The following is a 13,956-nucleotide window of genomic DNA, read 5'->3' on the forward strand; positions in this document are numbered from 1 at the left end:
AAATCAATAGTGAAGATGTTTCCAGATGATTATTCAAGTCACTTTGTAAAAAAATTATTTATTTATTTGAAAAGCAGAAAGAGAGAGATCCTGCTGGATCATTCCCTAAATGCATACAAAACTTGGGACAGAAGCCACAAAATCAAGCCAGGTCTCCCACACAGGTGAAAGAGATCTAACTAGTTGGTCCATCATCTGCTGCTTCCTAGGGGGCACATTAGCAGGAAGCTGGAATTGGGAATAGAACCAGGGCTCCAAGACAGAAACTCTGAAATGGGACATGGGCATCTCAACCACGAGGCACTAGGCACCTACTTAATTGCTTCCTTATTTAGTTCTTCCCTTTTTCAGGTAATTTATTGGGACATTAATGATTTTCTTACTAGTTATGCTAACTACTTTATCTGCTACTTAATTTGAAGCTATAGGATTATTTTGTCCTAAAATACTTGCTGCAAATATTTCTTCAGTTTTCTAATTTAAAATAATTTTTATTTAACCAAATGTGCTTGAATTTTCTTCAGTGGTTTTTGTTATTGTGTCTAACTTTAAAACCCAGAGTTATGTCAAAATTACCACAAATGCAAATCAGGCAGTGGAGTCATTCTGTGATAAATGGTCATGAATTTTGCATCTACATAATTATCATCAAAATGAGAACAAAAATTTTAAAACTGTCAACAGAACTTTTCAACTCCTTATATTTGCCCTATAGTACAACTTCTAATTCATGTGTGTTAATGAGTTTTAAATTTTTCCTCTCATCAGTTTACTTTAAAAGGCTGACATTTTTCTTGTTTTTATTAGGGCCTCAAATATTGCTTTTAATAAAAAAAAATTATGCCAATTACATCTTCTAACTGCAGCATAAGAAGCACCAGATTTGCAGGGCTGGCTTTGTGGTACAGAGGGTTAAGACCCGTCTGCAGTGCCAGCATCCCATATGGGCAACAATTTGAGTCCTGGGTTCTCCACTTCCCATCCAGCTCCCTGCTAATGGAAAAAGCAGTGGAAGACGGCCTAAGTGTTTAGGCTGCTGCCACCCACATGAGAGACCTGGAGGAGGCTCCTGGCTCCTGGCTTTGTCCTGGCCCACCCCTACCCATTGCAGTCATCTGGGGAGTGAACCAGTGGATGGAAAATTTCTCTCTATCTTTCTCTCTCTCTCTCTGTAACTGTGTCTTTCAAATAAATAAATTAAAAAAAAATAATAAGAAGAAACTGCATTCCATACCCTCCTTGATATCTTTATTTATATTAGATTAATCATTGCCTGTTTCATTCTCACCCTTTCACTCCCCAATTCTGGGCTCCACCTCTTGACAAGATGTTCTGTACTTAATTTCCAAAGTTAATTTCCCAGCAACCATTCTGACAGCACTGAAGTTGTGGCAAACATCCTCCATGGCTCTTTAAATTGTTTTTGCAATGGAAATACACACATCCCTTCAAGTTGGCATGGATCAGAATGACATTCCATTGCCAGAATGCATTTATTAGAAATTATCCAACTCCATTCCCAAATTATACCACTGTTCTTAAAAGAACCTGATGAGGGGCCAGTGTTGTGGTGGAGTGGGGTAAGGCTGCCACCTCAATGCTGGCTTCCATATTGGCACCGGTTCATGTCCCAGCTGTTCCACTTACAATCTGGCTCCCTAGTGGTGGACTAGGAAAAGCTGAAGATGGCCCAAGTGTTTGGGCCCCTGCCACCCACGTGGGAGACATGGATGAAGCTCCTGGCTCCTGGTTTCAGCCTAGCTCAGTGGATGGCCATGGGAGCCATCCAGGGAGTGAACCAGAGAATGGAATCTCTCTCTCTCTCTCTCTCACCTTGTCTCTCCCTCTCTTGTAACTCTTTCAAATAAAGTAATGAATCTTAAAAAAATAAAATAAAAAGAAGAATCTGATGAAGTAACTCCACTGCACTGGCTTTTAGAGTTATAAACCCCAAAGTTACCAGACTCTGGCACCTGTGAAATTGATCTGCCTGCACTCTATCATCTGTCATTTCTTCTTTCAGGCTTTTAATATCTTTGTTATATTTTTTTAAAGATTTATTTATTTGAAAAGCAGAGTGAGAGTGAGAGAGAGAGAGAAAGGGAGGGGGGAGGAGAGAAAAGGAGACAGAGAGATTTTTCCATCCACTGGTTCATTCCCCAAATGGCCATAATGGCCAGGGTAGGGCCAGGCTGAAGCTAGGAGCCTGGAACTCCATCTAGGTCTCCCACATGAGTGCAGAGTCCCCAGGACTTGGGCCATCTATTGCTAACCTCCCAGGCACATTAGCAGGGAGCTGGATCGGAAGTAGAGCAGCTGAGATTTGGACCAGTGCACATATGGAATGCTGGCATTGCAGGTAGCAGTTTAACTCACTACACCATAACGTGGGCCCTCATGGTTAACTTTCCACTGTATATAAATTGTATTTTCTATTTCATTAACCCAAATTTACTACCTACTCAATATGCTATATTTAAATGCTCTATAATATTCTTACTAAAATCTATTATCTCCTAGAACTTATTAATGCTTTAATTATCTAAGTATTGCTTAAAACATGCTGATTATGAAATTTCAAGTAAAAAAGTTTATTTAGAGAGTAAAATGAAAATCTTAATCCACCATACCCCTAGTAATTCTATGTCTTTTCCAGAAACATGCATAATCTTCCAGATTTTTTAACTAAATTTACATATATATTTAAATGGGATATAGCATGTGTTTTAATTTCACATAAATATTGAGATCATAATATTCAAAGTGTTCTAACATGTGCTTTATTCCCCTTATATAATCTATCTCAGATATCTGGGTTTGTTGGCACCTATAGATTCATATCAATTTTTCTAACAAACACATAGTATTCCATAATATGTATTTAGAATAATTTATATAATCACTAATTTTATTAATAACAGTTGAACTATTCATGATAGTTCAAATAATGAACATGTATCTTTTTGCAACTGTATAAATGTTTCTAGAGGATAAGTTCTAAGAAATGAAATTTTCAGATTAAACAGTATATAAATTAAGTTCTTAAATCAACAGGATGTACATACATGATTTCACAATCTAAAGTTATAAGAATCATCTTTTTTTTTATTAGAGAGGTGAACAGGGAGAAAGAAGGAGAGACAGAGTGTGCAGTTCCCATTTGCTGGTTCCCCAGTGCCCTAGCAGTTAGCACTGGGCCAAGCCAGAGCTGGGATCCAGGAATTGAATCCAGGTCTCCCATATGGGCAGCAGGGACTTGATTACGTGAGACATCACCTGCTGCTGCCATGGGATCTACATTAGCAGGAAGCTGGGACTGGGTGCTGAAGCTGGGAATCAAACCTAGAAACTCTGATATGAGATGTGGGCACCTTAACCGGCACACTCACCACTGGACCAAAATGGAAAGTAACAGGCTCTTGCCCCATCCTCCTCCGGAACTGGTGGCAACTCTTTTAGACCTTTCTCTGATGATTACTTCCATACCTCTACATTTCATTGCTGCTTAGCTCTTTCCTAACCTACCAATTCTAGATGCTGTTTACCATTTTTCTACCATGACAGATGGGGATTCACATTCTCATGGCTTCTCTCTTCCGTTCTTCTCAATATAGATTTATCAGTCCTCCACAGGTTGACCTCATATCTTGAAAGAATAAACTACACCTTCCATGTATTGTTTGATTACAGGGACAGCAGATTAGCTCACAGGATTAACACCTCAGTGGTCTCACCCTTCCCCTCCCCCACTCTTTTCTGTTGTTTCCTTAAATGTCCATGCCTCTGTCACCTCTAACTTTACTACTACAACAATGGGATTGATTATCTGTATGCTCTGGTCTACAGCCATAATCGAGTTGTGAAGTTGAATAGCAACACATATCATCTAATTAGTATGACTACATACATATTGTTCAAGGAAAAGCTTTATTTTGCTAAGACCACATTTCTTTCCTAACTAACCAAATGTCATAACACCTGTCGATGGTTGCCATGAGGAAATGTGGGCCTAGAATTGCCAGATTTACCAAGGTTGCAAGACAGACCTAACACCTGCATCTCTGTAGAAAGTCGTATGTACTTTAACAGTGACAATTCATTCAAACGTTGATTTCAGAAACCCACAGCATGCCAACCAAGACTCAGTTTAAGAGATCAGTCTCACAAAGAAACAGCCAATTGCCACTTCCATGTTGAGGATTTTCCTTTGTCTTTGGTTCTCTAAAATTCCAGAAAGCTTTTCTTTGGCACCACAAACATTTCTTGCATTACTTTCTTAATAACTTCCCTTCCTCTTATTTCTGTTTCCTGTCTTGGACTCCTGACTAGACGGTAATGTTCATCTTCCTGGACGATACGCTGAACCTCCTACCTACTCTGTCTCTCTGCCTTCTGTTCTATGTTCTGGGAGATTTTCTCACTTTCTTTTTGATGAGGTTAAAAAGCAGTGTAGCACAGCTGTTATCGCAGGCAAAGCTGCTGGACAGCTTGGGTTTGGACCATGGCACTGCCAGTAAGGACTGTGAACTTGGCCTAGGTACTCAAATTCTCTGTGCCTCAGTCTCCTCGGCTGTTAAATCAACTTAACAATGGTAGCTACTACTCTTGGTTCTGGATTTCCTCTTCTGTGCATGTTTGCTTGTTTTTTGTTTAACTTGCTCATCTTTTTCTTGCTTTCAAGTTAGACATTTAAATCATTGATTTGAGACTTACCTTCTTTTCTAATATAAGCATGAATTCCCATAAATTTCCCCCAAAGCACTAATTTTTCTATATCCATGAGTTTTGAAACTGTTTTTGTTCCATTCAGATACGTTATTTCTGTTGTGGGAACCTTCCAGCTTAGTATATAATAAAGTAATACCAAGCAACAGTTATAAAACTGGACTATATTTTTGATGTAGAGTTGTTTTATTATCAAAAATGTGTTTAAATCTTTTTGAAGGTAACAAGCAAAAATTAATCACTACCTTAAATAGTCTGGGAGTAAAAAGGAATACATTTTTAAAAGAAGAAAACAAAAGCTGTTGTTATTATTTTGTGAGAGGCAGGGCACCCGGGGTTTCCTTCCATCCGGTACCAACCGCCCCTTCCTCACTTCTGCAGTGGCAGCCTCTCTCCCCACACCTCAGCTGCCCGGGTCTGAATCTTTGTTTTCCTCCTTAAACACACCCAGCTCATTCTCATCTCAGGCCCTCCAACCTGCTATTCTCTTGCACTAAAGCAATATTCTTTCAGAGATGCCACAGCTGGCTCCGCCTAGGGTTCAGGACTCTCAGCACAAATGTGAAGTGGTCAGCTCCCCGACCACTCACCCAACATATTTCCCTTCCCACCCTCTACCTGGCAAAGTCTGTAAATGCATGCCGTTTTCTTTTTCATAAATCATTCTTCAGATTGCTTATAGGCTGACTCCCCATCAAAATGTAAGCTCTCTAAGAGAAGAAACCTTGTTTCTCTACCACAGTTGGCCCCAGGGCTGGTAACTACTAGGCACATAACAGGCACCCAGCACTACTTCTTAAGTAAACGAAGAAGCCAGACTAGCACTCTGATAGGCACAGAAGAACTCAAGAATCACAATGAATGTCTCAGTTAAACATTCAGATTAACAAACTGCCAGGATAGACCAATGGAGTGTTAAAATTCTGTTTTCAGGATCTTACTGAAACAAATATTATTTTTAAGATTTCAAACATATTGCTAATAATAGCTCTTAGTAATATTCACATTATACAGACATTTATGATAGAAAGTGATGTTTAAAAGATTAAGGGACATATAAGTACTAAAATAAGTATTGAAATTAAGTGGCATCATCAAAATGAAAGACCAACCTGCTGCTCATATCGTTGTTTGACGTCATCCAACTGCCACACAAACTCCTTTGATTGCTTCTCACGAAGAGACTTAGATCTAGTTAGATCGGCTTCCACTCTTTCCATCTACAAAATTTTAAAATAAAATATTAACTTTTTTAAACAAAAAACTGTATCCTGTACCTTTTTGTAATTTGCACATTCATTAAAAAAACAAATATTATGGCCAGCATTTTGGCATAGCAGTAAAGCCGCCGCCTGCAGTACCGACATCTCATATGGGCACTGGTTCTAGTTCCAGCTGCTCCTCTTCTGATCCAGCTCTCTGCTATGGCCTGGAAAAGCAGTAGAAGATGGTCTAAGTCATTGGGCCTCTGCACCTGTGTGGGAGACTTGGAAGAAGCTCCTGGCTCCTGGCTTCGGATCAGGACAGTTCCAGCCGTTGTGGCTAATTGGGGAGTGAACCAGCGGATGGAAGACCTCTCTCTCTCTCTCTCTCTCTCTCCTCCCCTCCCTCTTTCTCTCTTTTTCTCGCCTCTCCTTCTCTCTGTGTGCAACTCTGATTTTCAAATAAATAAATCTTTAAAAAATATTAAACATTCACCAATCATAATGATGAATTTATAAGTGATAAAATAGTGAAACATGTATCAATTTATTTTGACTTATTTTAATAATTTAAGGAGGTAGAAAATATAATTTGGGATACTCAAATAGTTAATCAGCAAGATTATTATTATGCCTTTGGCAGGTGCTGAATGGGGGAAAATATTTTCAATTAATTTACCCAAAAAGAGACATATCTAAAAACATAAAGAACTTTCGTAACTCAAAAATAAAAAGGCAATTAAACATAATTTAAAAATTGGCAAATAATCTGAATAGATATTTCTCCAAAGAAGATTAACAAAAGACCAAGTGTGTGAAAAGATGCTCAGCATCACTGTCAGTAGGCAGCAGCAAGTTGAAACAAGAATGATAGACCACTGCCCAGCCACGAGGATGGCTACACAACTGGCGAAGATGCGAAGGAATCAGCACCTTTAATGCTGCTAAGACAAATGACAAAGGGCAAAGGCTCACAGAAGACATCTGGCAGTTCCTTAAAAAGTTAAACATCGAGTGACCATGTGCCTCAGGACTTCAACTCCAAGATAAAACATGAAAACATACATTCACTCAAAAACTTGTCTATAAATGTCATAGTAGCATTATTCATAATAGCCAAAAAGAGGAAACAGCCTAACACACATCAATCGACAAGCAGAAACAAAATGTGGTATGTTTTTATAATGGAATACTAGCCATAAAAAGGCATGAAGTCCAGCCAGCTGTCTGTGCTGGGTTTTGTATTCATGGATTCAACCAGCCATAGACGCAAATATTTGAAAAAAATTGTGCATGTACTAAACATGTATTAATTTTCTTGTAATTATCTTCTAAATAACATATAACAGCTATCTACAAAGTACTTACACTGTATTAGGTATTTATAAGCAATCTAGAGATGATTTAAAGAATATGAGAGGATGAATATAGGTTTTATGCAAATACAATGACATTTTATATAAATAATTGAGCACACATGGATTTTGGTATCCTCAGGGGTCCAGGAATGAATCTCTCTACCACTACTAATACATATTATAACATAATGAATCCTGCCAGCATTATGCAAAGTGTCACAAAAGACCACATACTTTATAGTCCATAGAATCAGAAAATGGATGAGCTGTTCCCAAGAAAGAAAGGGGCTTAGAGGGATGACGGATAAAGGTATGAGGTTTCTTTTTTTTAAGATTTATTTTATTTATTTGAAAGAGTTACAGAGAGAGGTAGAGTGAGAGCGAGAGAGAGAGGTCTTCCATCCACTGGTTCACACCCCAGATGACCACAACAGTCAGAGCTGTGCCAATCCAAAGCCAGGAGTTAGGAGCTTCTTGCAGGTCTCCTACGCGGGTGCAGGGGTCCTTGGGCCATCTTCTACTGTCATAGAATAGCTGGATCAGAAGTGGAGCAGCCAGGACTCAAACCAGCGCCCACATGAGATGCCAGCACTGCAGGCTGGGGTTTAACCCATTGCGCCACAGCACCAGCCCCTATGAGGTTTCTTAAGGGGAGATGAAAACGTTCTGTAGTGATGATGGCCCAACTTTGCAAATACATTACAAACCACTGAATTATACACTTACAAGGGAATTGTTGGTATGTGAATTATATCTCAACAAAGCTGTTATTTAAAAAAAAAATTAAAAAACAGTGAAAGTCAAAGATTCCACCACTTCAATGAGGCCACACATGATCCAGTCCCCGTTACTTCTCTCAGCTCATCTCTACTGCTGTAGCCTATCACTGCCACCCCCCTGTCCCCCTCCTGCCTCCATGGCTCAAAACAACCAGGAGAATTCCCACCCTGGGATCCAGAGGCTTTCCTCTACAGAGTTCACACAACTACTTGAAGGTTTCCCTTAAATATCAGCTTTGTACAGAGGGGGCCCAGACCACCTTCCTTTACATATTATATTGCAGCTTCCCCACCATGTCCACCCGGTCCGCCTTCCTGGGTTTGTTGCTCCTTTGCTACAGGGAATATCACTTTCAAGTCCACTTCATAACTGACTTCCTGAGTAGGGTTTTCTCCTGCTCTATAATGTAGTCCTATGTTCACAGAAGTATCCCAACCATTTAGTGCAGTGCCTGATATACACAGGGAATCAAATACCACTAATCAAAAGAAGAAAAAACAAGACTCAGCGTGCCCAGCTTGGTTAAATATCTGAGCAGTAGTCCATCTTGTCTTCTACAACACAAAGGAGGCAATTGGAGACCATTATGCTTAGAAAAATAAGTCAGACCCCAAAAGACAAACATCACACTTTCTCTGATTCGTTGTAACTAATAGGTAGAGTACATTTTGTTTAATGTACATGAGTGAAATTGACATATTGGGATTTGATTGTTTATAGCCCTTGTTGGGATTCCTGCTGAACAGTGGTCTTTCTGTTTTTCACTTGTTGAACTCCTTATTTATGGAGGCATTTAGACTGTGACTATAAAGTAAATTAAAAATATGCTATTGCAAAAATTACAAAAAAAAGAAGAAAGAAATGGGGAGGGAAGCATAAGTAAATTATTAGAATTGTATCTCTGAATCACATGAAATCTGTTGTCTTTATTTTAATAATTTTTAAAAAATCTGATGAATGTACAACTTTCAGTCTTTAGTGTCAAATTCTCTACGGCACACACAAAATAAGTGCAACAGTATTGACCCATCTTTCATCACTTTGTGACTGCATCAGAGGCTTTTTTATATGTAACAGGAAAAAGATGTCCTTGCGAACAGTAATGAAAAAGCTCTTAATTTACATAACATGAACAGGCCATCTTTGAATTATTCCAAGTAGTACAGCATGTCATGTCTTTGCACAGGTAGAGTTGGGTACAACCTAGGAAGACACTCTTTCTCCCACTGGCTGCTCTATTGCTCATCGTTCTGTTTCACTGCTGTGTTGAACCACGTCCTGCAGATTGCCTCCTTTCAGGTCACTTTTTGGTAGGCACTAAGATTACTCCAAACGTGAATATTAGAGGCAATGAACCATGAAATAAATCTTTCTTCACAGTTCTTTCCTGTTAAATTTGGAGAAAATAAAGCCATTCAAATCCATTTATTCAGACATGATTAAACTTCAAGGGTTGAGAAAGAAAAATATTCATTATGAAGCAGCCCACTGCCCTGCATGGGAACAAAATACATATTACCACCCACTACCGCTAGCAACACATTTCAGTTGCTTGATCTTACACTGAGGTTTGGAGTATCCACATTGTGCCACGGTATTTAACACTTAAGCATTTCTTTGTAAGTGCCAAGGATCATAATGCTGAAAATACTAAGTCATCAGCTTCCAAAATCAATGATTACAGTTCTAAGATTTTTTTAACCTTACTTATTTGAAAGGCAGATTTAGGGACACAGATGGTAGAGATAAAGACAGCAAGATCTCCCATCCACTGTTTCACTCTCCAAATGCCCTGCCAACCAGGGATGCACCAGGCTGAAACCAGGAGCCAAGAACTTAGCCTGGGTCTCTCAGATGCATGGCAGGAACTGAACTATTTGAGCCATCAGCTGCTGCCTCTCATTGTGCACATTACCAGGAAACTGGAATTGGGAGCAGAGCTGGGATCTGTACCCAGGTTCTCTGATATGGGATGCAGATGTCCCAAGTGCTGTCTTATTGATATGCCAAATACCCATTCTGAGTTCTAAGATTATTGATCTATAGTTAGCCAGTGTGCAGTCAAGAATAAATGTAAGGGGGCTTTGTGACACAATGGATTAAGCTGCCACTTGCAACACAGCTTATGAGTGCCAATTTGAGTCCTGGCTGTTCCACTTCCAATCGGATGGACCTGGGAAAACAGTGAAGTATGGTCCAAGTACCTGAGCCCCTGTCACCCACATAGGAGACCTGGATGAAGTTCAAGGTTTCTGGCTTCAGCCTGGCCCAGTCCCAGCTTTTGTGGCCATCTGGGGAGTGAACGAGTCGGTGGAAGATCTCTGTCTCCATCCTCTAACTCTGCCTTTCAAGCAAATAAATATTTTTTAAAATGTAAGGAACTGTTAAGGAAAACACAGTAAAGCCTATATTATTTTGGTTCCAAGGTTTCCAGGCTCTTCCTCAGTACTTTCCACATTAAACACAAGCCAGAAGCTCCTTAATCCATGCACAGCAATCAGGTGTCCTTAGTATTTCCAAACAAGCATGGCTATTTATTTTTAAGATTTATTTATTTGAAACACAGAGTTACAGAGAGACAGAGGAAGAGGTAGAGAGAGAGAGAGAGAGAGAGAGAGAGAGAGAGAGAGATCTTCCATATGCTGGTTTACTCCCTCAAATGGCCACAACAGCCAGAGCTGGGCTGATCTGATACCAGGAGCCTGGAGCTTATTCCAGGTTTCCCATGTGGGTATTGGGTCCCAAGCATTTGGGCCATCTTCCACTGCTTTCCCAGGCACATTACCAAGGAGCTGGATTGGAAATGGAGCAGCCGAGACTCAAGCTGGTGCCCATATGGATGGCAGCACTGCAGGCAGCAGCTTCACCCACTGCACTGCAGTGCAGGCCCCCAGCATGGCTCTTGACTCTGCAGCCCTCTGCTCTTTACACCACCCGGTGGGCCCCTTCAATGCTTTCCTCATCCAGTCTTCAAGATGGACTCAAGTCTCCCTCCACTCTGAGGTGTTCCTGAACAACATGAGTGTCTTCCTTCTCTCTGTGCTCCTAACATCTTTGTCTTCCTAACACATTCTGTTTTTCTCTGCAGCATAAAAATGTTTCAAATGTGTGAGCTTTGCTTTTTCATTTAGCTCATGAGCTGCCAAATACAAAGAACAATGGCTTGCATTTCTTTCTTTTGCATCTTATTATTCACTAATTGCTACCATGTGCAGCATCAACATGTATTGAACTCTTAGGGGTGAGGCGGAATGACATCAGCAAGATGGCAGAATACGAGTTCCCTGGCTCCAGTCTACTGCACAGAAATTCAGCTAGCAACGATCCACAGACAGGAACCCCTTCATGCATACTGTAGAACTTGTGAGTGGGGCTGAGACACACTCTTGGATCACAGAACGAAAATAGCTATGCTAGAAGGGCAATAGGGACACTTCTGCCTTGAGAATATTCTTCCCCCAAACCAGCACAACTCCACACAGAGAAGATTGCCCTGGGCCCCAGTTTCTACAGAGGGAGACAAGCAGCTTCCCAAGCATTCAGATGCTTTGTTTTGTATTTTAAGATTTATTTATTTATTTATTTGAAGAGTTACAGAAAAAGAGGCTGAGAGAGAGATCCTCCATCCATTGTTTCACTCCCCAGATGGCTACAACATCCAGGGCTGGCCCAGGCCAACGCTAGGAGCCTGGAGCTTCATCTAGATCTCCCACATGAATGCTAGGAGCCCCAACACTTGGGCCATCTTCCACTGCTTTCCCAGGAGCATTAGCAGGGAGCTGGATCACAAATGGAACAGCCGAGACTTGAACTGGCACCCATATGGGCTGTTGGTGCTGCAGGCTTTACCGGCTATGCCACAACACCAGTCCCTCTGGGATGTTGTGTAAGAGGCCCACATCAAGGTTAGACCACCTGGGATCAGCTGGAAAAAAAGGGAAAGCATTCAAAGCAATGTCTGCATGCTAACCAATGGAGATACCAGCAAGCAGCACCACTCTGACAGGTCCTGTAAGGTGGAATCCTGAGACAGCGCTGCATCCCAGCCTTACGCCTCTGTGCAAGGCTTCCCCAGGCTGGAAGGCAAGCCTGAGACGAGCACAACTGCAGAGGAGAGCATGTGGCCCCACGCTACCCGGTCAGCAGTGTAGGGGACCACACTGGCGTGCAGGTCTGCATAAGGTCTCCCTAGTCCAGAAGGCAAGCCCCATCTCCCTCTCCCCAGATCTGCAAGGCAGAGCACCTAACTTCATCCAACCTCGGTAGGCCAGCAGTAACCCCACACAGGTTCAGAGCCTAGCCTGAGGCAGGCTGGAACATGACTGCACAGAACCATGGAGCACAGTCTGGTTCTGCCCATCCAGAGTGGTGGAGCCACAATCCCAGAGAACTCACCCAGCCTCAGAGGCCAGCTTGCAGCCCTGAACAACCAATATCACACAAGGGATTATATCAAAGTAAAAATTTTCTACATAGCAAAGGAAACAATCAATAGGATGAAGAAACAACCTACAGAATGATGCAAATGGTTGTAAAACATACATCTGAGGGGCTAGCACTGTGGCGTACTGGGTTAAGCAGCTGCCTGTAGCACAGCATCCCATATGGGTGCTGGTTCAACTTTTGGCTGCTGCACTTCCAACCTACTCCCTGCTGATGGCTTGGGAAAGCAGTAGAAGGTGGCCCAAGTACTTGGGCCCATGCACTCGCATGGGAGACCAGAAGAAGTCCTGGCTCCTGGCTTCAGACTGGCCCAGGTTTGGCCATTGCAGCCATTTGGGGAGAGAATGAGCAGATGGAAGACCTCTCTCTGTGTCTCTCCCTCTCTCTAACTCTGCCTCTCAAGTAAATAAATCTTTTTTTAAAAAAATACATCTGAGAAGGGGTTAATATTGAAATACATAAGGAACTCAAGCAACTCAAGAGCAAGAAAACAAATAACCTGAAGGTTAATAAATGGGCAAAGGCCCTGAACAAACATTTCTCAAAAGAAGAAATTTAAATGGCCAACAGATTGATGAAAAAATGATCAACATCACTAACCACCAAGGAAACACAAATTAAAACCACAATGAGTTTATCACCTCACAGCTACTGGAATGGCTCCTAGCCATTGATGAAAAATAGCAAGTGTTGAGGAGTATGTAGAAAAAAAAGAACCATTGTAGCTGTTGGTGGAAATGTAAAACAGGAAATTCTATCACTGGTGACAAAATAGATGAACTTGGAGGACATCATGTTTAGTGAGACAAGGCCGACACAGAAAGACAAAACAGCATCATCTCACTTAAACGTGTCACCTAAAAAAGTCAAACTCATGGAAGTAGGGAGCAGAATGGTAGAGCCTGGGGGAGGATAGTGAGAAAGTATGGGGAGATGCTAGTTAAAGGGCCCAAAGTTTTAATTAGATAAGAGTAATAGGTTCTGGTGATCTATTGTACTGCATGCTGACTCTAACATATATCTCAAAGCTGGTAAAGGGAATAAACGTACATGTCTCACTCACATTGGATACATATATCAAAATAACACATTGGATCCCAAAATGTATATAATTATATATTAGTTTGAAAAAGTAATAAAATTTTAAAAATTATTGTGGATCTAAATGATTTTTAAAGGTAAATGGAAGAGTAAGCAAAAGTGAGAGAAAATATTAAATATTAATATTTAAGACATACATTTAAATATTTAAGATACAAAGAGCTTCATGTACTCAAAAATTATCTTCTGTAATCAAAACAGAAAATCATTAAAACATACAAAATACATTCTATATCTATGAAAAAGAATGAAATTAAATGGATTATATAAACATGCAGAAAAATTCAAAAGTAAATCATTGATTTTACAAGAAAATGAAATATATGTTGCTTTAGATTACACTGACC

General features: G+C 40.6%; 1 protein-coding gene across 6 annotated transcripts in view; it reads right to left on the reverse strand.

Annotated features, from left to right (window-relative positions):
* The window catches only part of CEP112 (centrosomal protein 112), a 516,630-nt gene that overhangs the window by 294,663 nt on the left and 208,011 nt on the right, over nucleotides 1-13,956 (reverse strand). For all 6 annotated transcript variants that reach the window (XM_062174820.1, XM_062174816.1, XM_062174818.1 and 3 more), the window contains one exon: nucleotides 5,838-5,945. In XM_062174820.1, the coding sequence (XP_062030804.1) occupies nucleotides 5,838-5,945 (108 nt within the window). The remainder of the gene's footprint in view (nucleotides 1-5,837; nucleotides 5,946-13,956) is intronic.

This window comes from Lepus europaeus, chromosome 18 (genome assembly GCF_033115175.1).
Source record: "Lepus europaeus isolate LE1 chromosome 18, mLepTim1.pri, whole genome shotgun sequence".
Taxonomy (NCBI): Eukaryota; Metazoa; Chordata; class Mammalia; order Lagomorpha; family Leporidae; genus Lepus; species Lepus europaeus.